Source organism: Canis aureus, chromosome 2, assembly GCF_053574225.1.
Source record: "Canis aureus isolate CA01 chromosome 2, VMU_Caureus_v.1.0, whole genome shotgun sequence".
Classification (NCBI taxonomy): Eukaryota; Metazoa; Chordata; class Mammalia; order Carnivora; family Canidae; genus Canis; species Canis aureus.
Window position 1 is genome coordinate 52337467 of NC_135612.1, and position 25546 is coordinate 52363012.

The 25546-nt window shown below is 54.8% G+C and overlaps 1 protein-coding gene across 4 annotated transcripts in view; it reads right to left on the reverse strand.

The window, feature by feature from the left end:
* The window catches only part of NTRK3 (neurotrophic receptor tyrosine kinase 3), a 384145-nt gene extending 373028 nt beyond the window's left edge, over positions 1-11117 (reverse strand). For 2 of the 4 annotated variants that reach the window (XM_077871684.1, XM_077871673.1), the window contains exons 1-2: positions 11036-11117; positions 10658-10920 (exon numbers count right to left, since the gene is read on the reverse strand). In XM_077871684.1, the coding sequence (XP_077727810.1) occupies positions 10658-10905 (248 nt within the window). In that variant the 5' untranslated portion in view covers positions 10906-10920; positions 11036-11117. The remainder of the gene's footprint in view (positions 1-10657; positions 10921-11035) is intronic. The other 2 variants (XM_077871708.1, XM_077871700.1) reach the window with 2 other exon arrangements.
* Positions 11118-25546: the final 14429 nt, after the last annotated feature.

The window sequence follows — 25546 nt, forward strand, 5'->3', positions numbered from 1 at the left end:
CACACAGGGGCAGAGTCAGCATTTAAACTGAAGACTATCTGGCCAAAGAAGCCACTATTCTCCCTATGACACAGAACTGCCTCTCAGACAAAAGATCAATTGAAAATCTTGGGCACCAGAATTGTTCCAACAGAAGGCTCTGGATTAGAAGCTTAATCTGTCAGGGTGAGTCTGATGACCTGGAAGGAGGAAAGACTGAAAGCAGGATGAACAGATGAGAGCCGCAGAAAGTATCTATGCCTGTGAGGAGAAAGTTCCAGAGTATAGGAAGAAAACGAGAAGGAGAGAACGCATACACTTTCTCTCTCTCTCTCATGAAATCTGCCAAAACCCTGCATTATTACCATGGCCTCCATTTTTCAGATGAAAAACAACATCTAAAGAGTAGCCAGCCCCAGGTCACAGAGCTGGTAAGAGGCAGAGTTGTGATCTCCAAGCTTCACTGAGCAGGTGCCACCCAAAAGCAAGGTCATATATGCAAATGCCCTCCAGTCCAGCTGGAGGGTCATACAATTTAGCTTCATCCCTGCTCTTCAGCCTCAAAAAAGTGTCAGAAACAAGTGGAAGGGTGAACCTAGGGGGTGTAGTCAGGTAAGTGTCTGACCAGGTTTCAACCCAGGTGGTGATCTCACAGTCATGGGATTGAGCCCTGCATCAGGCTCTGCACTCAGCATGGAGTCTGCTTCAGATTCTCTCTCCCTCTGACCCTCCTGCTCTTCTCTCTCTCTCAAATAATGAATAAAATCTGAAGAAGAAGAACAACAACAACAATAACAACAACAACAACAACAACACTGACCACAACAGAGAGCGTCCCACCTACAGCCCTGGGTCTGGCAGCCATGGGACAGCCCATGGGACAGAGTCATAGGACCAGGCTCCAAGAGCCCAGCACCCACCACAAAAGCAGAAGACCTGGGTGGCTCAGTCAGTTAACTGCCTTCAGCTCAGGTCATAATCCTGGAGTCTTGGGATCAAGTCCGGTATCAGGCTCCCTGTTCAAGAGGGTGTCCGCTTCTCCCTCTCTCTCTGCCCCCTGTTTCTGCATGCATGTGCACGTGTGTGCTTGTGTTCTCTCTCTCTCTCTCTCTCTCTCATAAATAAATAAAATCTCAAAAATGATACTAAAAAAAAACCAAAAACAAAAACGAAGATTCCATCTCCAAAGCTGACAACCACATTAGCAGGACAGGGCTCATTTATGGACCAACGAGCGTGTGGAACAAGACAGCACCCGCTCAAATGCGAGACCGCCTGGAACAGATGAAAAAGAGCCAAAGTATTCACAGAGAGGAAACAGTCCAAACTAGCTGGTCCAGACAGGGCCTTCGACCCTAATTTGCAAGGCACTCTCCTACCCACCAATTTAGATGGGTATCTCTGAGGACAGACAAGGTCTGGAGAGCCTGAAAGACAGCACCACGCTCTCACATCTGGTAAATATCAGGACCTGGTATTTACTGAGCAGCTACCTGGTGTCTAAGTGATTCCTAAACTTGGCATGAGGGGAGGGAGGGAGAAGTGGGAGATGTCCCCACACTTGGGCCAGTCTATCACGTGGCCTGAGGGAGTTCATAAAGCTCAATTATTCTGTGACACCAACCCCACAGTGTAACTGCCTATCAACTTCTCTGTGTCCACATCAAGATCTGCCTGGGCAGGCGCTATGTGCCATTCATTCTTCCCCAGTTCCCCCCCTGCCCCCCGTGCAGGGGTGCTGACCCCTGCTGCTGCTGCTGCTGCTGCTGCAGCAACCAGAGGGGAAGGACAGCACTGCCCTCGGCGTGCCCAGAGCAGCCTCCCAGCCACCTCCTGGGAAGCTCGGGTCCGTATCTGTGGCTGGACCGCAGCTGTGATAAAGGCAGGACCAGCTCTGCACAGAGGGGCCCCGCCCAGGGTGCAGCTGACCTCCCTGCTCATCCCTGGCTCAAGAAAAGGCTCTGAAAGCCAGGCCTGCCCATGCACATCTCGCCAGGTTAGTGCCACCTCCCAGGCGCAGGCTGTGGAAGGCAAACAGCAGCCTGCGAACGTCTCGTGCGCCGCACTGCCCTCTGGTGGCCACGGGGGGGTCGACATGCAGACGAACTTGGTGGGCAGCGAGCCAAAGGCTTTAGGGCTTGTTTACCAAGACCTCAGACGTGATGTGCACAGCACACAGAAGAGATGCACTTGTGCGTGTGCAAAGACACCCCCCAGCGCGCACTCAGGGCCCCGTTTACTGTGGGAGGTGGCCGGATTGGCTCTGCGAACCTAAGATTGCTCCCTTAGCGCTCTCGCTCTTTGCAGGAAACCAGGAGCTCCTTTCCCTGCCTCTGGAAGAGCCCAAACCCCTCAGCCCCACAGCAGCCGCCAGCAGAGGGTGGGGAAGGAAAGCACACCAGCTGGGGAGGCAGGGCCCCGGGCCAGGACAAGCTGGGTGACTGAGTCAAGCCCATCCACCCTCTTGAGCCCTCCGCTCCTCCGTGGTAGAACTGGGCTGGACCCCAATTATATCCGAGCCCCTTTCCAGATCAGATGATTGACATTTCAAAGTCTTGATCTCCTCCCTAATTCAGAAACACTCCCAGATGTCTAGAAACGGAAACATCAACACAGCACCCTGCTATTTAGACAGCCCATCGAACATGTCACCACACTGATCTTCACAGGGACCCCGTAAGGGAGACAGGTGTCAACTCCCAGAGGTGACCCAGCTCCCAGAAGGGAAAAGTGAGTCCAGAGAGGTCCGAGGACGCCGTGAGCTCATGCAGCCAAGCAGCAGCAAAGGTGGGGTGTTTCCACAAATCTTTGCCCCACCGTCTCAGCCACGGGTGGCTGTTCCATCTCTTTCCGGGAGGACAGCTGTGGCCACCCCCCATGCTCCCAGCTCAACCCTGTGCAGAGGCAGACGGAGCTTCCATGAGCAATGGGGCAGAGCTGAGGCAAAAGGAAGGGTGGAGGAGAGGAGAGCCTGCTCATCTGAGGAGGAGGCAAGAGAAGAGCCAGGAAGAATTAGAAGTCAGGGAAGATTCTCTGAACACCAGCTTCCAGCTCTAGCTGCTCAGCACTCCAGACACCTCCCTGCTATTCTTCATCCACCAACCGTCCTGAAACCCCACAGCTCTACCTGGGAGAAGCCATCCAGCCCTCCACTCTCTGATTTAAGGCCTCTCAGGACAGGGACATGGTCCTGCTGACCGCCCCTCAGCCCAGAGCGGAGCTGGTGAGGACCCAGCTGCCAGCTTCCTGAATCCCCGCCAGCCTCAGCTGGCACCTGGTCTCCTGGGGTAGTTGGCCTAACCAAAGGCCAAGACACCAGGGGGTGGTCAAGGGGGCCTGGGAAGAGGGCTTGGCTGAGACATGGCCTCGGGGGAGGCTCCTGTTGGGAACAAGTCAGGAGGGGAGCCTCAAAGCATCCCCAAATATTCAATACTCCAGAATGCCAGGCCAGCATCATACCCACCATCCCATCTGCCTTCCCCTCCAACCCCAGCCTGGGCAAACCTCACCCAGAGAACTGATATGTGACAAAATAAAGGACCCTTCTAGGCTTTCACGTCTACCTTTTTTTTTTTTTTAATTTTATTTATTTATTCATGAGAGACACAGAGAGAGAGAGAGGCAGAGACACAGGCAGAGGGAGAAGCAGGCTCCATGCAGGGAGCCTGACGCAGGACTCGATCCCGGGTCTCCAGGATCAGGCCCTGAGCTGAAGGCAGCGCTCAACCACTGAGCCACCAGGGCTGCCCTCACGTCAACCTTTTTAATTGATTGATTATGATGGTCACATATTCATGAGTGACTGCGTACATGTGTGTCCACCAGTATATATTAGCATGTCTAAGAAGAGAGCAAGAGTCCAGGCAATAAAGCTTCATGTGAAATGTCAGATGGCTCTGTGTGAAATTAAACAAGTCAAATTCTGTATCTGGACTCCTACCCGATCTGTAAAATGGAACTCATGTTAATTAATTCATTAATAGTACTACTCTGAAAGGATTGGTGTGAAGTCATAATAAAATATTACCTCTCAAGTGCTTGTCGCAGTGTCTAGAAGAGAGGAGGTACTCAGTAAGAGCTAGCTGGTGGCTAGGGAGAGGCCAGGCCCAGAGGATCCACTGGGGAAACCCAGTTGCCATGTTCCTCTCCATGCTTGATGATTCTGAGAAAGGAATCCTGCCTGAATCTCCACCACCCAGACTGAGGACCCTGTTGATCAGACAAAGCAAATATGGGGGGCTGGGAGGCAGAGGTGAGGCTGGAGAGAAACAATGGGCTCCCAAGCCAGCTGAGCCCGCAGCCTCCCCAGTCCTGCCTGTAAACAGAGCAGAGCAGAAAGCCTCACTGAGTGGATCTCTAATTGGCGTGGGCTGCAGGCTGCAAGGAGCCCTGGGGCTGCCAGTCTCGCATAGTTGTTGCCTCTGGGGACCCCAGATTTGGAAACATTGCCCCAGCGGGAGACACAGTCGTGGGCAGGGCTCTGGCTTTGACAGAGTGCCCAGGATAGGCGCCAGGCCAGAGCAGGAAAGGGTGCTAGCACCTAGGCCTTCTAGCAATACTCGGGCCCCAGGCAAGTCATCACCCTGGTCTGGGCCTCTTACAGCGCCTCCCGTGTGGAGCATGAGGGAGGGGACACTTGCAGGGGTGCCTCGTAGCCCTGAGCTCTGCTGAGCCCTGCACATGGGATGAAGGCAGAAAACTGAGGATCCCTGTGGGCCTTCCCAGGGCTCCACTGGGCACTGAGCTTCTGTTCTGGCCTCACTGGAGTCCTCATCCTTGGAGATGCAACCCATCAAAGAGGAGTTGAGTTTCCCAAAGTGGAGGCAGCTAGGGGATAGATGACAGATGACTTGAGCTGATGCCTCAGGTGGATACCACCAGATCTGAGGGATCAAGTCCAGCCACCACTCAGGCCACACTTAGACCCAACTGCCAGGACTCTCAGCCATCCTCCAATTCCTCACACATGGACCATGCCCATAATGCCACCCCTTGGGAGAAAAAGAACTTTCTGGATGAAAATGAAGCCATAAAGATATCTAGCTAAAGGACCACAGCCAGAGAATAGTCCATGGAACCACAGAAGCCATGAGAGAAACACCACAGAGGGAGCCACAGGACTCTTCTAGAGCTTTCTTTTTGGGAGATATGCAACTCAACCCTTTTCTTGATAGTCAGTAAAACAGGACAAATAATCCCTGCCTAAACACTTCAAGTATTTTAGGCAAAAATAAACCCAACCTCTGTAAACTGGAAAGCATGAAAAATGCTTGGGGTATTCAGGAGGTAAAGAATTTGCTAGACAGAAACAAAAAGTAGGACCTGAGGGGTACTAGGAGATAGTCTTTTGAGAACTGGCCTGGCCCTTGGGGTCTAGGGGGCCTTTGGGAATCATGGTCCAGTGCTGAGATTCCCCTACACTATCCAGCCAGATTCCTCCTCTCATTTTCCCGGCTCTCCATGCCTGTCAATCAACCCCTCCACTGGGCACTGAGTGGAACAGACCCAAGGCATTAGGGTCACCTCTTCTACCACAACACATTTCCCTCCCAAACTCAAGCCCTTCCAATCACAACAACAGTGGGCACCGAGCCTTTATGACTATGCCTGCTTGAGCAATAAAAATTTTATCTTGTAACCCCTGAACACTCCTATTTCTTAAGTTATATGCTTGTATATCTTCAATCCATATGCTAAATATTCAATATTCCCTTTCCTAGACAAGAATAACTTGAAATGGAAGTTCTAACATGTTCCTCTCACATCCGGTGGAGCTCCCTGCTGCAGCAATGAGTGGAAGCTTTGGGAGACATCTCCTCGCTGCCTTGAGCGTAGGCTGGAGAATGGAGAGCCACATAAAGCTGGGTGTCCAGCTCTGACAGGCTGCAGGTCCTAGTGCAATCCTAAGTGTGGCATTTGGTCAGGGCAGTTGACTCCAGACTGCATGGCACTTTCTGGGTGACCCAGAGTTCCAAAGAGGTGGGAAGGAAAGGCATGAAGAAGAAAATGGCCAGTGGCTAATGGCCAGAGAGGGAGTACCTGTGCCCTCCTCCTGGTGACATCACAAGAGTCAGCACCAATCCCAAAGACGGTGCCCTTAGAAGTGGCCTCACATTGCCTCCATGGGGTGCTCCCTGCACCCTGGGATGGCATAGGTCCAAGCTGGAAGGGACACTGCCCCATGGCTTCAATTCATTGTTGAGTTACAGGCTCAGAAAGCCTACAGTCCCCTCCTACAGCCCACAGCGGGTTAGCGGCAGCACCAGGGAGGCACTCATGTGTCTCATCCCTTTCTCTATTCCTACTCTCCCTGTGGTCGACTACAGGCTCCTAAGGAAGAACAGAGACAGTGTGGGTGATCCCAGTATAAGCCACTGAATGGGGCCCAGTGGCAGCAGAGATGCCACAGTAAGGGCAAAGGTCATCCCAAGGGAAGGTCACAGTCCAGCCACACGCTCACCCAAGAGCCAGCTGGGGTTAGGACCTAGTCCACCCCTACAGTCCGAGGAGGAGGAGGCAGGCAGGTACAGGCAGGACAAGGCCAGAGAGCATCCCAAGGGAGCCGGCATCAGGCTCCTCCCTTCATCACTGCAGCATGCTCCACTTCAGCCAGGCAGGAGGGTGGTCGGCCCCTTGCAGGACCCTGAGCTGCCTTCCCAGACTCCAGGATCAGCCCTCCAGGGACCAGTGCCCAAGCACTCTCAAAGCCAGGGCCAGGTTGGGCTGTTTTTACCCCAAACTGCCATGTGCTCACATGCCCTGGAGCTGCAGACATGACGCTCAGAGCTCCAACTTGCGCCTGGGAAGATTGATCTGGGCTTGTGGGGGTTGAGGACTCTGGATCCAGGGAAGGGCCTGGTCTCCAGGCAAAATCCCAGGGCCTCTAGAGCCCTGGGTCCCCAGCTTTCATCCTGGAAGTGCCCTATCTCCCAGGCCTGCAAACACTCCCCCTTCTGAATCTCACACAAAGGCCTCCTATCTCAGCCTACCTCCCTCAGGCCTAGTCTCAGGGCCTGGCTGAGCTCCATGATGCCCTTGGGGCCTGGCTCACACTCCTGCCTGCATCCCAGCTCCCATGGGTAATTGTCAAGGCTGGCTCTCCCCTTGATCCTTAGAAAGGCTGAGAATCAAGGAACCAATACAGCAGCCAAAGCCCAAATGACCCCTCACCCAGCCAGGCGAGGGCCTGCAGGGAATACAGGGGACCAAAAGGGACCAGATAGCTATGAACACCAGGAATCCTGTGATGGCTCCTGCAGAGACCCAGCGGGAGGCTCAGAGTCCCAGCCAAGAGCTCAATGGTCTTCGAAAGCCTTTGGCTAGCCAGCCCCAGGAACATTGGGCCCCAAGAGCCATCTCCTCCCCCTGGAACTTCTGACAGTCAAAGGATGCACCATTCTGACCCTGGGGCAGGTTTGACCTAGACAGTGGATCCAACTCCCAGCCACCGCCCTCTGCCTTTGTGACGTCAGAGCCTGGTTGGGCGCGGCAGCGTGCGGACCCTTCTAGGTAAGGTTACTGTGTGCCATGAGCTCCAGTGGCAAAGGAACTGGCCTCCTGAACAAAAAGAGGCCAAGAGGGAGAGCCCTTTAGGAGGGGATGAGGGGAAACCCATACTTCTGCCCCGATGCCTTGCAGCTGATTCCCTCCTGATAGTGGTGAGGAAGCCCCAGCCCTCGGCCAGCCTCCGATGGGCACCCAAGGGCCACATCGCACACGACTCTGAGAGGAGGACCACTGGGAATCTCTTGTCCATCAGCCAGGGAGGGACCTCAGGTTCTCTAGCTCCACAAAAGAGGATGCATCTGTGGAGTACCGCCCCCCTCAGTTCCCTTACCTAGGCCTGATAGAAATGCAGCTTCACCCCAGCCTCTTCCCAAGAGTCTGCCCAAGCTGTACCCTTAAGGCATGCGCCAGCAAGAGCTCCAGGCTGATGGAAGGCTGGAGGACCCCCTAACTCCCTATCTCTGATAGCATCAGAAATCTGAAGAATGAATTATTTCGTCCTGCAAAGTCTAAGCTGCAACTCAAGTCCCCTTCCCAAGTCATGCCGAAGGCAGGCCTCCTCCCCTGCCTGGAGAGCCTCTGCCTGCCCTCCAGGCCTCTTGCCAGCCTGCTTCCACAGGCATCCCAGCAGAATGGGGGCCGGGCCTTGGTGTTACACAGACCAGGACCTAAGCCTAGCTCACCCCTGGGGCTACGTGCCCCAAGAAAAGTTACTTTGCCACCCTAAGCTTCCATTGCCTTGACTAGAATAGGAATGGGTGACATCTGCTTCCCAGGATGAGCATGATGCCCCTCCTTCTCCCCACAGTCCTCTGCCTCTGGGCCAAAGGCTGGGCCCTTCCCAGAGTTCAGTCAATACCAGCCATAGATCTAACAGGGCACTGGGGAGAAGATGGGGTGAGGAAGGGTCATCAGACCCATGACTTCTGACCCTCCTCCCCCACCTGCCAATCCATGCAGCTCCTGTGGGAATCCAGTTCCCTGGTTCTTAGGCATTGGGGTGGATTAAAGGAAAGAAGTCCTGCCTGCTTGCCAAAGAGCCTCAGTCCTGAAACGCGGACGGGAGCACACAGTCTCCCAATCCACTCCCTGCCCACTGTCCTCCAATACGTCCCACTGGGGTCCTCCAATGGCAAAGGGGACAAGAGGCCGCACCATCCTCTCCCATCACCCACCTTCCCAGCACCTCCATCTCGGACCCTTTGCCTGGAAAGAGCAGCCCAACTCCCCCAATGAAACCGCTTCCCCAAGCATCATTTTCAGAGGAGCGACACCTCTGCCTGACTACAGGAGCCTACGTGATTGTGGCCACCCCTGCCTCCCACTGGCTTCCGACAGATACACATCCTTGGAGCGGAGAACTAGCTGCATGAGGCTCACCAGCTCCCAGAGAGCCACACCAGCAACCTTCTCTGAAACCTTTAGCCCACCAATCCCCCTGAATATCCCTAGATCCAGCTCCTGAGCCCCTGGACCTACTATTAGGCTCTCTCTCCTCCGCACCCCACCCTCCTGCACACACACAGCCCTGAGGTGCACTTCCAAGCAAGAGTTTCCCTGAGGATCATGCTCAGGACCCTCTTCCCCCCATCCCCACACTGGGGTGCCGGAATGCTGTAGCCTACAGAGCTGGAGAGGCCGAGTTGGGTCCATCTAGCTCCCCCCCACCAACCTCTGGCTCCCCCCTTGGGCTGTTCATCTGGTCACGTCAGGCCCACCAGCTGAAGATAGTGAGGAGGTGAATGGCAAAGCCCAGATATGGGTCAAGCTGGCCTCCAGGGCCGGGAGTCGGAGACATCTCCTGTCTGTACACTTCCTCAAACTGTTAGCTGTAAGCACTCTCTCCATTAAGCCAACAGGGCTGGCGGGCTTCGAGAGCCTGGCCGCCCCATAGCTGAGGCAAAGGGAGGGCTGCCGCCTGGCAGAGGAGCGCCAAAGGCAGATTCGGCTGGGCTTGTGTCGGCCCAGACGCCTTCCTCCAAGAGACCCCCGCCAGGACTTGAGCACACATCCCTCCGGGCATCCTATCCACTGTGAGGGTCCCCAAGGGGTGTGGACCTTGGGAGGGGGATAAAAAAGGAATCCCTTGAACAACCAGAGTACTGTCCACACCCTTCTCTGGATGTCAGAATGGGGGAGCCGGGGGAGCCGGGGGCACCTGGCCTCCAGGTCAGTAGAATTTTCGAAAAGATAGGCATCTTCCCTGGACTCTGAGCTCCTCTCTCCCCCAGGACCATGGGGCTTCTGTCGCCGATCCCTACCCAACGGGAGGCAGGGAATGCAGGCCACCACGGGGCTCACTCGGACGGGGCAGAACCGAGCAAACGCCGGTCAGAGTTGGATTTTCCCAAAAAAAAAAAAAAAAAAAAAAAAAGAACCTCCAAGATCACATAACCCCCCTCCCCACACCACACCGGCCACCACCCCCCTTGGCTCCCTTCTCCATCCTGCCTCGGAATCACGGGCGCAGTTATCAAAGCTCACAAGGACGGGATCCGTGGGCGCCCAGATGCAGCTGAGGGTGGGAGAGGCGAGGGGGGTGTCTCGGAAATGCCCAAAATGGGGCTGGAGAGGGCGGGCGAGAGAGGAAGGGAAGAGGCAGGCGTCCATGACGGCCTCGACATGTCCAAAGTCTCCCCGCGAGCAGCCAGCTCCCAACTTGTTTACTTGTCAGCGTGTTTGTTTCCAAGAGGAAACAGTTAAAAGACCTGGGCTGGGAGGCGAGCAGCCCCCGGCACCTTCCCCCCCGGGCTCGCGCCGCCGCGGTCGCTGTCACTGCCGCCGCCGGGAATCGAACCTCGTCTACTTTACGCCACTTGCGCGTGGCCAAACTGTTGCTATTCCGCGGGGGGCAAAGAACCCGGCTCGCGCCCCGGGCGAGGAGCCCCGGCGGGTGGGGGTGGGGGTGGGGGTGGGGGCGGGGGGCGGGCGCGGGAGCAGGGCCCTGCGCGCCCCGGGCCGGCCGGGGTCCCCTCCGCGGGCCGGCCCCCGCGCGGCGCCGACTCCCGCCTGCCGGGGCCGGGTCACCTGGGCTGCGCAGCCCGAGAGCATCTCCCGAGCCACGGCGAGCCTGACGCGCGCCCCGCGGGCAGGGGGAACGGGCGGCGGGCGGCGGGCGGCGGGAGCCGCGGAACCAGAGGGGAGGCGGGCTGGGGAGCGGCCGCCGACTTACATGGAAGTGATATTCCTGGAGATGTCCGTGATGTTGATGCTGGCGTTCCCGTTGCTGTTCCCTGAATCCTGCCCTTCCAGGAGGGGGAAGAGGTTCCCATCGTCCGGCCGCCGGCAATTGATCTCAGTCTTGCTGCAGACACAATTTGCAGGGCAAGCCAGCACGGAGCCCACATAGTCCAGCCAGACGCTTCCCAGCAAGAAAATCCGCCAGAAACTACACTTGGCTGGGCAAAGAGAGACATCCATCTCCGATCGTGGCTTCTAAAAAAGAGGAGGAGGAGAGGAGAGGGGGGTGGGGTGGGGGGAGTGGGGAGAGCTGGGGGGGAAGGAAACAAAGACGGCGAGGGAGGGGGGAAGGGGGAGGGGGGGCCTCTGCCTTTGAAACGCCGTGCGATCAGATGCAAAATCCTTCAGCGTCTGAAACCATCGCGGCCGCCGCCGCCGCCGCCGCCGCCGCCGCCGCCGCCGCCGGGTGGGAGCCGCGGGGAGCGCCTAGTGGCGCGGTCTGCCTGGCATGGTGGCCGGCTCGGCGCTCGCCGGCACGCCGCTCCGGGGGCTCGGGACGCGAGCCGCGCTCTCCGACTCCGAGACTTTGCAGGGTTGCAACAGACGGTGGGGAGGCAAAAAAGAAAAAGGGGGGGGAAGGGAAAAGGAAAATATGGTGCTAAAGTCACCAAGTCCCACCTACTGGGCAGAATTAAAACGGACACACCTGCAAAACACACACGCTCACGCACTCACACATGCACACACCCGGAGCCCGGGGGGAGGAGGAGGAGGAGGAGGAGGAGGAGGAGGAGGAGGAGGGGGAGATGCAGTCGGAGCTGCCGCAGCCGCCGCGAATGGCTCGCCGCGCGCCTGCAGAAATGTACAAGTGCTCAGAGCCTTACGAAACGCACGGGTTATCGGAGCGTCTTCCTCGGCTCGCTCCCTCCCTCCCTCCCGCTCCCCTCCCTCCTCCCCTCCCTCCTCGCGGCCTCCTCCCCCCGCCCCGGCTGGGAGCGGCAGGCGAGCGGAATCTCCCCCCGCCCTGCCTCCCCCTCCCCTTCCCCGCACCCCACTCGCTCCCCGCCCGTCCTCCCTCCCCTCCTCCCTCCCCACCCACCCGCCCGCCCGCTCGCCGGCTCGCGGCTCTCGCCCGCACCGCCACCCGCAGCCGCGCGCCCGCCCGCTCCACGCCCCGCGGCCCGGCGCCCGCAAGCCGCAGCCCAGGGGAAACCGAGGCGGAAGGGAAAAAGTTGCAGTCGGGCTCGGGAGGGTCTGGGCTGGGGGGGGGAGTTGGCGAGCGGGCCGCGCGACGCCGAGAGGCGCTCTCCTCCCCACTTTTTGGCCCTCGCGCTGCCCGGTGTTTTGCTGCAATCCGGACCGCGAGAGCGAGGGAGATGGATGCGGCCGAGGTGACCGGGAGTGCTCCCGGGCCCGGGGGGAGGGGGCCGGGCTCGGGGACGGGGACGGGGACGGGGTCGGGGACGGGGACGGCCGACCGGGGCTGCGGGAGCGCACCCGCGCCGCAGAGAGGCGCCCGGAGCCAGGGACCCGGGGCCGCGGACGCGCGGTCCTCCGTCTAAATGACTCTCCTTTCCGTGACCGCGAGTCCGGGAGCTGGGCTCGGCTGGGAGGGGACCGCGGGGCACGGCCGGGTGGGCGCCCCCCGCGCCCCGCGCCCCGCGCCCCGCGCCCCCCGCGCCCTCTCGGCGGCGGGCTCTGCGCGGTCAGCCTCCGGCAGGCGGGGAGCGGGGCGGGCAGGAAGCAGCGCCGAGAGGGCTGCGCTGGGGAGCCGAGGGGCATCGAGGTGGCCCCGGGCGAGCTGTGCTTGCAGGAAGGACGCGGCCGGGAAATTGAGATGCAAGGGGCATTTTTTGGCAAGCAGGCCAGCACCGTCAGAGGCCGGCTTCTCGGGCTCGGCTCGCGGGTGCGCGGCTCCGGCTGCCCGGTGAGGGGGCGGGCGGGCTGCTTTCTCCGGATTCGGGGGCGCAGAACCTCCCTCCTTCCCTCCCACACAAGCACCCCTTCCTGGTAGGGGCGCAAAGCAGGTGCAGCCTTCGACGCGAGCTCACATCCCGTCGGGAGAAGAGAAGGTCCCCGCTCTTTGCCTTGGTAGGATTTTGGTTGGTTGGTTTTGTTTTGGGTTGTTTTTTTTTTTTTTTTTTTTTAATAAGACGCCCAAATGCCAAATGTGAGCTGTTTGCGGAGAAAACCAGAGCATTCGCTGTCAGAAAGGAAAAGAAAGGGTTAGGGCAGTCCTAGCAGGCAGACACACTACGGCATTCACACGCAGAAGAAAGCTGGGCTCTCCTCCCCGATCTGGGATGAGGGCAGGCGAGGAAGCGAAGACGCTGAATTCAACCGCATCCAGCATCTGAAAGGCCTCTCCCCCGCCCCCCTATGGATTCCGATGCAGGTCATGCAACTTGCAGGCAAGATGGGGGAAGGGGTATGCGGGTGCCACCCGCCCACCCCAGGCGCAACCACAGACAGACCAGGCGCCTGCGAGTGGCACTGTCGCTGTGAGTAAACTTAGAAGGAAGAAAAAAAAAAAAGGAAAGAAAGGAACATGTCTATAAAAGGCAGTTTTCCCGACTTCCCCTTACGGTCGCCTTCCCCTTGGCCTCGGTGAGACTTTCACCCCCTCGTTGCCATTATGGCCTTGTCGCCAGGCTGGCATTTTGCCCTCCCACCAGCAGGAGGGGACAGAGAGTGGAGACCTCCTTAGTCTGGCAAACCAGTTCCTACTGGCCCCAGGCCAACCCTGATACCCTTGGTCCCCTGGGAAGTTCCCTGCCCTTGGAGTGCCACTCTGAGAGAGGCCCGGGAATACCTACTTGAGAGCCTGGGAACCTGAGGCGGAGTCTATGGGTGGCCTCTCTCAGGAAGTGGCAGGTGGCGGTGGCAGTAGAGACACACACAGAACCTTTCTCAGACCCCTCCAGGGGAGATTCCAAAAAGCAGGGAGTGCCAAATGGATTGGGCCCAGCAGCACTTCTCCAGCCTAGAACTAAAATAGTTGTATCTAAACGATGCCCAGCACACTTTTGCAAGGAGAGAGAGAAATGATTTTTAACATTTCCAGCAGAGAAGGGGAGGTGTCCCTAAGAGCAAATTTTTAAAAACTCTGAAAACCCCTTTAGAGATGATAAAAAAAAAAAAAAAAAATGTACCCAGTGAGGCAAGGGGGCCCTGATGGAACAAGAAGCCTTTCATCCTAACAGTAAAATGGGATTAAGATGGGATGTTATGTTTATGCTAGAGCTCTGGGCCTGAGCAGGAAGTGGCAGTTTAAAAAGAGGGAGGCCCTTTTCACAGCGGATAATAGACTAGGAGTAGAGAGAGCAGAGTTCTAGTTCTGACCCCAGGCAAATCACATAAGCCTCTGGGCCTCAGCTTTCATGTCTATAGAAGGACTAGGTTGGACCTCAGTATCCAAAGTGAGGCCCTCCGACCAGTAGCATCCACATCACCAGGAGGCTTGTTCACATGCGGGATTGGAGGCCTCACCCCAGACCTACTAAACCAGAATATGTTTTAACAAGTTCCCCAGGTGATTCATAAGTACACCGTAGTTCGAGAAGTACAAAGATGACTCCCAAAGTCCCTTCTAGCTTGAACATTCTCCGGCTCTATATGGACCTGGGCTGGAGAGACTTAGAAAAGAAGAGGGATCCATGTTGTGGATCCTCAGAATATTATTCAGCCAGGGGAGGAAAAAGTGGGTGTTTCAGGAGCAACCACCTTGTTAAAAACAGGCTTGCGTAAGTTTCACTATAAACTCAAGAAGGTGCTCACCCCACCCAGAAAAGTACACTCTTGCTTCCATATGTCTTAACCCTAGAGATTCAGTGGAGGAAGACAGAGAAAGTGTCCATTGTACACGCCCTCCTCTTGGTCAGTAGGGGTCCAGGGCATGTGGGGTCTCTTGTTTCCTTGGTAAGAATGTCATGATTGACAAGGAATAATGCCTGACCCGTAAGGATTCCCAGTCTGCGGCCATCACTGAGTCCTGAGAGATCAGGACCCAGCTCAGCATCCTGCCAATGGGGATAATCCCTCCCATATCCTGCTGCCAGCTGCAGTCTTAGAAATGAAGACACTTATGGACGCCTGGGTGGCTCAGCAGTTGAGCATCTACCTTCAGCTCAGGGCATGATCCAAGAGTCCTGGGATCGAGTCCCACATCAGGCTCCCTGCAGGGAGCCTGCTTCTCCTTCTGCCTGTATCTCTCTCTCTCTCTCTCTCTCTCTCTCTCTCTCTCTCTCTGTCTCTCTCATGAATAAATAAAGAAAATCTTTTCAAAAAGAAAAAAAAGAAATGAAGACACTTAGGGATCATCAATCAGAGGCAGGAGTGGGCAAAGTTTTTTGAACAGAAAGTAAAGTTTTAGAAACCCTTTATATCTGAGCAGCTGCCTGCTGGTACCAAGGGTTTGGAGAAGATGGGAACCCAAGATTTGGATGTGGTCTCCCATCAGACAGGCCAGAATGGGGGCTGGCTCCCAGAACCCACTGGTCCAACCTTCCTGACCAAAGAGAAACCAAACATGCCTCACACTCTAGCTATGTGAGCACCTGAGATTTCTTTTTCCTGTTTATAAGGCATCCCCAAAGCCAAAATTCCTTGCCATCTAGGAAAGGAGGAAGGAAGTGGAGACTCAGGGAGCATACAAACAAGCAGCCAACCCAGGAGTCATCCTCCCAGCACCTCTCTCCACTTCAGACCTCCACGGGCCTGCTGTTCATGGGTCTGCCTTTCTAACCCAGCCACATCAGCTTTTTTAATAAGCCCACACTCTTAGGGAGTGGCCATGTTACAGGGGTGCAAGCCAGACCTCAGGCATTTTGGATTCACCGACCATGCCCTACTGCTATGGTGTCAGCCTCAATCCAGGAGCTGTGCTGCCAGATTTTCTAGTCTGAGCAGAAAGGAGTCCTGCTGCCCCAACTCAGAGCTGCGAAAGAGGCCAGCCATGGTACTGAAGATAACCCGGGAAGCACAAGAGGAGACAAAGGGAAAACTGTGCCCCAGGGCCCCTGCTGTTGCAAAGAGCTATTGGAGCTGCCAGACTTGAATTTGTGTGGGAGAGAGGAGCCTGTTTCCTGGGTGGCCTGAACTCAAGGTGGGGGTGGAGGGAAGGCATGGCTGAAGGCTGGGAACATGTATCCAGAAGAACAGGAGCCCATGAGGGAGTTGTGACCACACATGGAGAGGGAAAGCCCTCCTATGAAGAGGGACAATTGAGACCAAGGTGTCAAAGGAAGCAGAAAAATCTAAGGACGGAAGGTCCCAGCTCAGGACCCTGGCTCAAGTCCCAAGATTTTGGGCATGCACCTGCCAGGAGGCTGGAGCTGCCTGCCAGAGGGGACAGAGCCCCTTGTCTCTCATCCTTGTCCATTACAGATTTTCTGAGGGTTACCTAGATTCCCCTGTGCTGCCCTGGTGAGAGTGTCTGAGGGGAGCTTGGGGGTCCTCACCAGTGATGCCTCTGCTTATTCTGCTTACCCTGGATTAGAAATTCATAGATTCTCTGGGCTAGAAAGGAATCTCAATCCCAAAGACTCCTGACCCCACCTGATACACACATCCCCTCAATGACACCCCCAGGTGTCTATCCCTGCTTGAACACCTGCAGGGACAGGAGGCTCATACACCCAAGACTACCCAATCTGTCTGCATATAGCTTTACTCCTCGGATAGCTTTCAGTTTGAAATAAGAAAACCAATCTCCCTGAAGCATCCATCCTCAGCACCACCCGTGCTACCACCTAGAACCCCAGGGAAAAGTCTAGTCTATAAGCCAGTCAGGAGGCTGCCCACCTCTCATCAGCAAAGTAGCCTGAGTCTCCTCCTGATGCTTGCAAAGCACAGTTTTCTGAGCCTTCCCCACTATGGTCATTGGTAAAGCATTCAGGATGGTCAATGGTCCCTGTGAAGTATGGCTCCTTGTTATGCACGCTACAGGTGCTGTGACCTCGGGTACAAGAGGTACAATATGGCTTCGAGTAGTAGACCCATGGAGATGAATTCACTACTCAGTAGCGAATCTGAGCAGGGCACTTAAAGCTCTGTGCCTCAGTTTCCCCATCTGCAAAACAGGAGCTCAGCGGGGTCTAACTCACAAGGTGGTTGTGAGATAAGACAGTGAAGCACCTCAAATGGTACCTGACACGCAGCGAGCACTCTGTGTGTATTAACTCCATCATTCCACTTTTGAGGTACCCAGAAGGCTTTGACTACTTCGGCTGGGAAGCCCCAGAACCAGTTATCCACCAAGAGCCAAACACACTGCCACCCAAAAACTAGGCCCACACACACAGGAAGCAGCACCTCCTAGCAAATGACTTTGTGAGGCTGAGCTGCAGGGCTGTCGGGTGAATCCTCCACCCGTGGATGTTCCCAGCAGCCAGGGAAGATCCCAGGCCTGAAGGCCTGGGGAACAAGAAGCCAGATGCTGAGAAGCAACCCCAAGGGCCCTCCCTGGTTCTCTTGCTAGCTTGTTGCTCCTTTCGGGGTGGGGGTAGCTAGCTTCCGTCTGCCCAGGGGGTAACCCCTGCTAAGTCACCACTGACTGTGGACAGCTGGGCCAGGCTGGAACTCGGTGCTACACTTTTCCTGGTCCTGCCTAGCAGTGGGTTCCCAGCCAGGTCCACTGCAAGTTCTGCAGAGAACAGGGTCAAGGGCAGGCAGCTGGATTCAAGGAATAAAATCTAGGTGTTAGGAATCACCAGGCTTCTAGGGAGCCAAAGGGGCGAGCCCCCAGAAGGCACCAGAAGAGTCTGAGCGTGTGTGGCCTGGAAGCACTGCACACTCACACCCATCCTCCATCATAATACATCCCTCTTGCCCCTTCCAAGACCTTCCCAAAGTAACTTACATGCACCCCACTCTGTACCATACCCAGCTATTGACTTACTGACTGACCAGAGGGCAGCCAGACCAATGGCCTTCATTTGGCAGAGGAAGGAACTGAAATTGACAAGGTGGGGGGCTGGAGGGCTGAGATGGGGGGGCAGAGACATCAGGGTGACTTTGTGATTCCCAAAGGGATTTCTTCCTGTTACCGGCTTTTAAAATGTGTTTAATGAGGACAAAGACCTTGTCTTATGCACTGATTTGTAAGCCTCTTTAACAGTACTGAGAATATACATATATATACACACATATACAAATACATATACATATATGTATTTGTTAAGCAAACCCTTGTACTTTCAAACCATTCAGCGCACTGTAAATGAGGGTTCAGGGTCATTCTATAAAGCACCAAGAGGGCCAGGACCTATCCTTGCTGTTCCCTCTGTTCTCCCCAGAGCCTACCTCAATGTCAACACAAGAGTGAATATCACATATTTTGGAGGTGGTTTAACATACCTTCTTGCTGCCTGAAACCCCATGTGTGTCCCTAAGAGAAGTTTGGGGCAGAAATGGGGTGCCTTGCGCTGATCACTCCAGAGTTACACTTGCTGCTATAAACTTGCCACTGGCAGGGCGATTATCAAGGGGCTTCGAGAACAGATAGATTAGTAGCTCTTAATTTTGGCCTCAAAGTCAGAAGTTTGGGAACAGTAGTTTCAAAGGCAATGCCAGACCACCTGGGCTCTCACAAGCTCTCCACACCAAACTGGGGGCTGAGCCCGGATCCAGCAGCCCCATTACTGTGGCCACTGTCCCGTAGTAAGCCAAACCCTGCTCCCTACCTCCTTGGGCCCGACCACATCCTGTAGTCCTTCTCACCAACCCAGCCACCTCACCTGTTCAGCTCCCAGGCTCCTACTATTCCTTGACCACCTTCCATAGTGCTCTTTTCTCCACCTACTTCTCAGCAAAGGTGCATCACAACTTTATCTGCCCTCAGAAGCTGGCTTTCAGATTCAGCTCTGAACTAATTTGTCCCTTTAGTATAAAAAAAACTATTGGTGCCACCTGGGTGGCTCAGTGGTTGAGTGTCTGTCTTTGGCTCAGGTCATGACCCCGGGGTCCTAGGATCGAGTCCCATATCAGGCTCCCCACAAGGAGCCTGCTTCTCCCTCTGCCTATGTCTCTGCCTCTTTCTGTGTGTCTCTCATGAATAAATAAATAGAATCTTAAAAAAAAAATCTATTGGACTGTGTCACTTTGGGCATGCTGCTTGGCTTCTCTGATCCTCTACTTCCTCCTTTGTCACATGGGGGACCAGGAATCCCAAGGGTCCAAGAAGATGTTGTGCATAAAAATGCCTTTTGGACGTTGAACACTGTACAGATAACAGCCACTGGTTCCTGCTAACCAGGCAGTGGACACCAGGACCTTTGCACATTCCATCAGCAGTTTATATCTTACCTGCCTGCGATTATTGATCACCAGATGATCTCGGCGTTAAAGAAATGCCAAGGCAACAGTTTCTGTCCACACCTGTCATTACATTTTCTTTCTTCAGAGGAGCAGCTGAAGCATGAGTGTTAGCTCCAGGCAAATCTGGTTCAGACCTTAGCTCTAGCATCTACTAGCTGGACACCTGGGCATATCCTGTCACCTTGAGGAGCTTCATTCTCCTCACCTGAAAAAAAATGTGCTCTTGGATATTGCTCATGGCTATTTTCCTTGCAATGTGGTTTGGGAACTGCAATTATAAAATGTGCACAATGCACCTGGCCCAGGGTTTGTCGTACAGTAGCTGTATCATGTCCCTTCCTTTTCTCTATATTCTCTTTTGGAGGCCCCACCCTTTACCAGATGGCTCAGCCCCCATATTAGGGTTCTCACAAATTCTGCCCTCCCTGCTTGCTGGAGACCATCCTGGTTTCTGTTTCTTAAAGCAGCACAGATCTCCAGGAGTTCAGAGGCTAGAGAGGTGATGCCCCAAAGTCCTCAGGCTCAGAGAGGAAGAGATTGTCTACATACCTGGGACTCAAAACAAGAAATGACCAAATCGGCTCCAGTTCCCTCTGGCTCTAATGATTACGGGAACCACGCATGCACATTTAAGTAGGTATCAAGAGCAAGTGGAAAACTGCAGAAAAAAAAAAAAGTCTTATTTGCTGAGACACCAGTGTGGGAATTGGGGAAGCATTATGCTGGGGGGAGGGGACATGAGGAGCCATGCTCGCCTTTGGAATGAAGAGACAGCTCCTTCCCACAAGCTTTCTGCGTCCTCCACCCCCTCCCCAGCCCACAGCACCAGCTGCATTGCCTGGGAACGGAGGGAACAAAAGCCCAGCCCAGGGAGTTCTGGGGTGTGGGGGACAGGGAATGAAGGTGGGGGGGATGTATAAACTAGCCCTGTTGAGCCCTGGCCAGAGCCCAAGCCACAGCCCAAGCCAGACCCCCAGAGCTCTGGAGTGAGGGCGTGGTGTGGGGAGGGGGTCCCAGAGACTAGCCTGGAGATAGACTATGGGTTCCTCCAACTGGTAGAAGCCAAATGACCCTCAAAAGATGAGGGCACTTGGATGCCTTCTCCCTCATGTCAAATTCTAGAACTATCCTCAGGACTCCAAGAAAGAGAGTCCCAGGAGCCCAAGCCTGTGGATGGATGGCTGTGACCCATTCCTGATGTGCCCTGGGGGCTGTGCTTCTCTTGACAGGCTCTGTGCTCCTCCCGGCCCAGGGCTGAGCAGTACTTCCACAGGATCTGTCCCCTTTCTTGCAGAGTTAATGGTTGTGTCCAGGGCTCGGGGTCCCCACTGTGCTTACAGGTAGCAGGGGCCTTCCAGAGGCTGCACCCACATACTGCAAAGGCCACAGCAGGTCATCTCCTATGATCCTGAAATTCCAGGGATGAAGAAGAGTAGAGTGAGGATGACAAGAATGGGGATGATAAATGTATTCCCAACCTACTGACTTCCATGTGTATCCTTTTTCTATACTGTTTCTATGTATGATTTCACTGAATCCTCACAAATACTCTGTTTTTACAGAGGAAGAAACAGAACCAGAGAGGTCATATCACTTGTCCAAGGTCACTCAGCTGGTATGCGATACAAGGCAGGTGTTCAACCCCAACCACTACACCCACTGCACAGAACCACTTCTTGGGTGAAAGTGCCCTGCAGGGAGGCAGGAAGGAGATCCAAAGCTGCCACCTCTGCAGGGAGGGGGACAACCCTGCCCTACTGTACCCCCACAGCCCTCTGCCAGGGTTTCCTCCTTTTAATAGGGAATAGGAGAGTGGGAAGACCCCAGTTGTGATCACTGGGCTTAGCCCCGGCTCTGTTGGGGGGCATGATTAGTCTACAACCTGCCCTGTGCTTGGGTTTCACCTAACAGCCAGCCGTCCCCTGCCCAAGACAAGATCACTGGCCCAGCCTTGTCCTGGTGAAGGGTAGGAGTTCTAGAGGTAGGCCCTTGGCACCACGGCCGCATTGAATGTCCTACCCGAGTGTCTGTAATAAACAAATCAATAATTAAGAGAGGATGCACATTAGCCTTTGAACAGGTTCCAGAGAGTTTATTTTTGATCTTACGCGAGGTGAACAAGTGTGTGCTCAAAGCCTGGGGGAGGCTGTGGCAGTGACATAGAGCTGGGGCTTGGAGGGTGGGCAGGATTGGATGTGCCACCTGTGGTAGGAGCCTCCTGCGGGGGCCAGGCTGTGCAGGTGAGCATCTCAGAGCTGGGTGGCAGGTGGGCGAGCACTGGGAATGCGCAGAGAGCAGGGGGCTGACGGGGTGTTGGGGGTTGTGCATGGTCAAGGCTACTGCTGGTGCCCAGGGAGGGGCAGCTGTGGCTGCTTAATAAGGAGGGAGGGTTGGGGGCAATCTTCCTTCCCCTGTGCCAGTTGAGTTAGAAGCCCTGCGGGTCGTCTGTTACCTCTGATACGAAATTACAGATTACGGAATAGAACATTTTAAATATCAACCCCACTTCCTGACTCCCACGTCCCTCTCCCTTCGCCCCCTGCTGGCCAAGGGAGCCCGTTCACTCGCTCTTCAATTTCAGAGTCCACTAGAACTATCCAGTCCTGGGACTTTATAGGAAGAAGAAAGAAGATGTTCACTTGTCTTTCCCAAAGGTCAGTGTATCATGAACCCTAGCTCCCCGCCCCCCCCACACTCCCAAAATAATAACAATACTAATATAACACATTTTACAATTAGAGAATGCTAACACTTGAATAAACCCTGGAGATCAACCAGTCCAGAGTTCCTCAGACTTCTCCAACCAGAACCACCAACCAGTCCACCGAGGAGTAGGAACCGCCCCCCCAGGATGGGGAGGGGAACAGGGGAAGGGGGGCAAAGAGCAGGAACGGCATAAAGCTCCTTGATGTCTCGCAGTTTATTTTTATTTATTTTTATTTATTTTTATTTTTTTTATTTTTTATTTTTTCTCACAGTTCATTTTTAAAATGTATGCGAGCATGTCATTCTACGGCATGATATGTCCATGTATGTCCTGGTGTGAACTAATGTCTTCTAATGTCTCCATGGGGGGAGCCTGAGTGGGTGAGTGGTTGACCATCTGTCTTCGGCTCAGGGTGTGATGCTGCGGTCCTGGGATCGAGTCCTACATCAGGCTCCCCGCAGTGAGCCTGCTGCTCCCTCTACCTGTGTCTCTCCACCTCTCTCTGTGTCTCTCATGGAATAAATAAGTAAAATCTTCTTTAAAATTTAAAATAAGGGGATCCCTGGGTGGCGCAGCGGTTTAGCACCTGCCTTTGGCCCAGGGCGCGATCCTGGAGTCCCGGGATCGAATCCCACGTCGGGCTTCCAGTGCATGGAGCCTGCTTCTCCCTCTGCCTATGTCTCTGCCTCTCTCTCTCTCTCTCTCTGTGACTATCATAAATAAATAAAAAATTTAAAAAAAAAATAAAATAAAATAAAATAAAATTTAAAATAAAATAAGATAAAATGTCTCCATGGAGTAAAGGGGTTGCTCCTGGAAATGCATGCTCTATTTATTGTTGCTGTGCCCTCAAAGCCCCCTGGTATTTTGATGTAAAACCCTCCATGGAAACCTACCACTTTAAGAAGCACACATACAGTCCAAACCCCTTCTCTCCCATCCCTGCCATTTTATAGGTAAAAGAATTAGGCCCAAGATGGCCATTCTGTCCCCAAGGCCACACAACTAGTTCGGAGCAGAGCCAGAGGCTTCTATTCCAAGGCATCTATTCTTCTACACAACAAACAAACAACCCATCCAGATTCTGGCTAAAGCTCCCAGAACCTCATACCCCAAACACAGCTGGCCCCTCCGGAACCCATGCCTTTCTCTCCAAACGTAAAGCTACGTTTTTAACACAGCATTTTACGACAGATTTTTATGACATCACCTCTCTAAACATCTTTCTCCAAAGGAACACAAAATTCCCTGACACAAACTCACTCAGGCCTTACAATAATCTCCCAGAATACAGCAATTTTTTTGATGTTTATTGGATTCTTATTCATCCTGCCTCTTTTTCCAAAATGGATTTGCAAATAAATACGATGACCTCTCCATTATACAGATGCGAATAATGTGACTTTCTCAAAGTCATGTGATAGATTTGAGGCAGTGACGTGGATGGGATTTCAAGCTGCTATTAGGCACTCTAGAGTGGTGTTTTATCCACCTGGCCTTACTGGGGGATGATAGCCACTGGGCTGTGCTAGACTGAGCTGGGGCTGGGCTGGGGTTGGATGGACAGAAGCTCTGAGTGCCTCTTGCTGAGGTCAGGAGCTGCCACCTTGAAAAGCTTCTAAAAATACCAAGCACGTTTCTTGCAGGGGGGCTGATTCAGCTGACCTTTCCTAAGGATGACCAATTTGCTGACTCCGTGCCGGGGGCCAGTGGGCAGAAAGGCCTCCTGCTTCTCTCCAGCTGACTCCTGGGCTGAAGCGGAGCAGGATGGGAATATCTCCTCACTTCCAGCATCCCTCACCTCGAATGGACCCAGAGAGAATGAAAAAGAAGAACCCAGAGCATCCCAGAGACTCTCCCAAGGGCAAGCAGTGGGCTGGGCAAGATTGTGGAAAAGCCAGACTTGGTCTCTGGTCTCACGCAGCTCATGGTCTGCCAGCCCGGCTAAAGAAAGCAGCAGACTGTCACCCCGACATGTAGCACCCAGCAGGACCTCTCCAGGGAGAGGCTCGTTTTGATGCAGGAGAACCGTCTCTCACTTGTTTTGATTCATGTTTGGTTGGTGCCACTTACACACTTGAGATCCTTTGCCAGCTGCTCAGGGACTGAGACCCCATAACCAAGTCTGGGACCACCCAGGTCTCATTCTCCTCATCTGTAAAATGGGCAGGGTGAAAGTGGGAATTTCAGAAACGCCTGCCAGCGGGCGCCTGGCTGGAATGGAGGGCTCGCTGCCTGAATCCTGAGGTTATGGGGCCACTCCCAAGTGACGTTATCTTTGCTGGCTCTATTAGAGCTAGCCTTGCTTCTGGCCCCCTCCCAACCCCAAGAAGGAGAAGACGGCAAAGAACACGGGGCAGCTGCCCTTGTTGGGGTTTTTCAGCCTGAGGCTCCTGGTAGGAGATCCTCCCTCTTTTATTTCTGGCGGACACAGGTACTGGCAAGCCTAGGTCTCCTCCCAGCACCCCAGCATTCTGGGGAGAAGACTCTAGTACCCACCTGTCTGATAGCAAATGGTTTCTGACCCAGGACTGATGTGGGCCAAGGGGACAGACATGTTTGGGAACCAGAGCACACGCTGGCTCTTCCTCATGCCGTTCTGGCCTAAACTGGCCCCCTTGGGCCCAGCCTGTCACCCTCCCTGGCTTCAGGGAGCCGGTCCTCCACAGACAGACCTGGAGCCTTGCTAGGACAGGACACTGTCCACCCAGCGATGGAAATGAACGCTGACAGCTCCTGATTTATGCTCTTGTTATCCTGTAAGGGAGACAGGGGAGGCCATTTAAAAGGCCAGCAGCATTCCCAGAAGCCCTGCAAGGAGCCCCGTGCCACCTGGAGCTGCCCACTGGCTCCCAGGTCAAAGCAGCCTGCTCCTGGGAGAGCTGAGAGCCATCCTGGGCAGGGAGGGGAAAGAAGGAGGGCAGAAAGGAAGAGCAGTTCTAGGCGCCCTCCCGACCTCCAGGGGAGGCCTTTCCATCCATCTTTGTAGGTGAGAAGCCAGACACCCCGAGGCCTGGAATGACATGGTGAGATCTGAGTCTGGCTGACCTCAGAGGCCACCTCTAGGCAGCCGGAGATCAGTGGTGCCGTGGAGGAAGGGATGGGAGGATAGGACTCTGCGGTCAGGACCAGGGGAAGGTGGAAGGAGAGCATGGCGGTGGGAGAAGCCCTGGGGGTGTGGGGGAGAAGAGCCAGCAGAGATGCCCACGGACCTGGCGATGGGGCTCAGGAGACCTGTCTGCTCCTCATGGAAGTTGCTGGGTTGAACCTTCTGCTCCGTGGCTCTGGAGAAATGGATTCTGTGTGGGATACAGAGGTGGCCGCCCCCTCACCCTCTACTGCTTGGTCTGGGAATGCAGGAGGGCCAAAGGCCAGGGCCTCTGTCCTCCAGGCATGGGGAGGAAGGACAAGTGCTCCACTGCGGGAATGGCTGGTCCAACTCCTCGTTTTAAAAGATAAAAAGGAAAAGACAGCAAGGGGTGGAAGGCATGGGCGGAGGGGTGAGGGGGAGGGCTGGGGAGAGTGACATTTTGTTAAAAGATGGCTGGATTTCTGGCTCTCTCTCATGATCTCCTGCTCTAAAATCTTCCGTAGATCCCCACTGCCTGCAGTATCCAGCACTTCCCAGGATCTAAGCTCCCGTCCAGCCTCTGGAGCCACCAGACTGCCCTGGTTCCCCACACCTGGTCTCCAGGTCACTCACACCTCACCTGGCCCTGCCCTTACCCATCTTGGCACTTTCCCTCCTTGATCACCACGGCCTCTGCCTGTCAAACTTCTGCTTGGCTTTTGAAGCCCTGGACATCCTACCACCTTAACAAGCCTCCTCAAGTTCTCCAACTAACCTCTCTGCCCTTC